The sequence below is a fragment of the Pundamilia nyererei genome, unplaced genomic scaffold (assembly GCF_000239375.1).
Source record: "Pundamilia nyererei isolate P.nyererei 1_Seehausen unplaced genomic scaffold, PunNye1.0 scaffold00047, whole genome shotgun sequence".
NCBI lineage: Eukaryota > Metazoa > Chordata > Actinopteri > Cichliformes > Cichlidae > Pundamilia > Pundamilia nyererei.
This window is the reverse complement of record NW_005187448.1, coordinates 2,943,849-2,944,963: the sequence shown is the minus strand read 5'-3', so window position 1 is coordinate 2,944,963 and position 1,115 is coordinate 2,943,849. Positions and strand designations below refer to the sequence as shown.

Sequence of the window (1,115 nt, the reverse complement as noted above, 5' to 3'; positions counted from 1 at the left end):
GCGCACACGTTGCTCACCACATTCCCGTACAGATTGGGCATGACCATCACATCAAACTGCTGTGGTTTGGACACGAGCTAAACGACACAAATGGAGTTAAGTAAAACAAAATCATTCCCTGGAAGAACATTCCCTGGATTCCCTAAAATGTCATCATCTGTTACCTGCATTGTGGTATTGTCCACAATCATGCTGTCGAATGTGATGTCTGGATAACCCGAGGCCACTTCTCTGCAGCACTGCAGGAACAAGCCATCACCGAGCTTCCTGTTGAAACAGAAATGCCACACTCAGCATATCCAGGACTAAGAAACTCACCGTAGTAAACAAAAGGCCAGACGTGTTTGACAGGATACGTTTCCCAAAAGGTAACTTACATGATGTTAGCTTTGTGTACAGCAGTGACCCTGCGGCGACCTCTCTCCCTGGCCAGTTTGAAGGCATAATCAGCAATCCTGATGGAATTATTCCTGGTGATAATCTTTAGACTCTCCACTACCCCGGATACACTCTGGAAGTAGGACAAGAAGACAATAACAAATGAAATACAGTGACATGAGTTTAAACTGTACTAGAAAGATCAATAAGACTGTAGTGGGAATAAAGTGTCGTCTGTAAGACTACGCGTAATACTACATAAAGTAAAACTTCTGTCTACAAGGTAACACTAAACATTCAAAAATGATTAAGTGCAACAAACACAGAACAAAATTAGCAGTAAATAAAAAATAATCATTTTAATTAGTACTAAGTGGTTAATAATGTAACAATACGTTTCTGTACAAATTCTAAAACAGCAGCTATAACTGTATTGTGTAAGCAAACATGGCTCAACAACTACAGTTACTGTGCTCAGAAGTTTATATACATTCATCATAGAGAATAAATGTAACGGAATGATTTCTTTGAACTGTTCTGTTTTCCCAGGGTGGAATGATTGCATAGCATCCATCTTTAATGACTTAAAAAATAAGGATTGGGTGCACAGGTTTTTATTTAGTTTCTCTGATTTACATACGGCCAGAACATAAATATGGGCACAAATATAAACATATACTTACTTAAATCTTTTAATAAGTGGTGCTGAATCTTCTTCAGTGCCTTTTAACTCGACA

General features: G+C 38.5%; 1 protein-coding gene across 1 annotated transcript in view; it reads right to left on the bottom strand.

Moving 5' to 3' along the window:
- LOC102203535 (isocitrate dehydrogenase (NAD(+)) 3 non-catalytic subunit gamma) overlaps positions 1–1,115 on the bottom strand; it is a 7,086-nt gene that overhangs the window by 2,589 nt on the left and 3,382 nt on the right. Inside the window, exons 7-9 of the mRNA XM_005732688.2 lie at positions 378–566; positions 165–267; positions 3–77 (exon numbers count right to left, since the gene is read on the bottom strand). Of these exons, the coding sequence (XP_005732745.1) occupies positions 3–77; positions 165–267; positions 378–566 (367 nt within the window). The remainder of the gene's footprint in view (positions 1–2; positions 78–164; positions 268–377; positions 567–1,115) is intronic.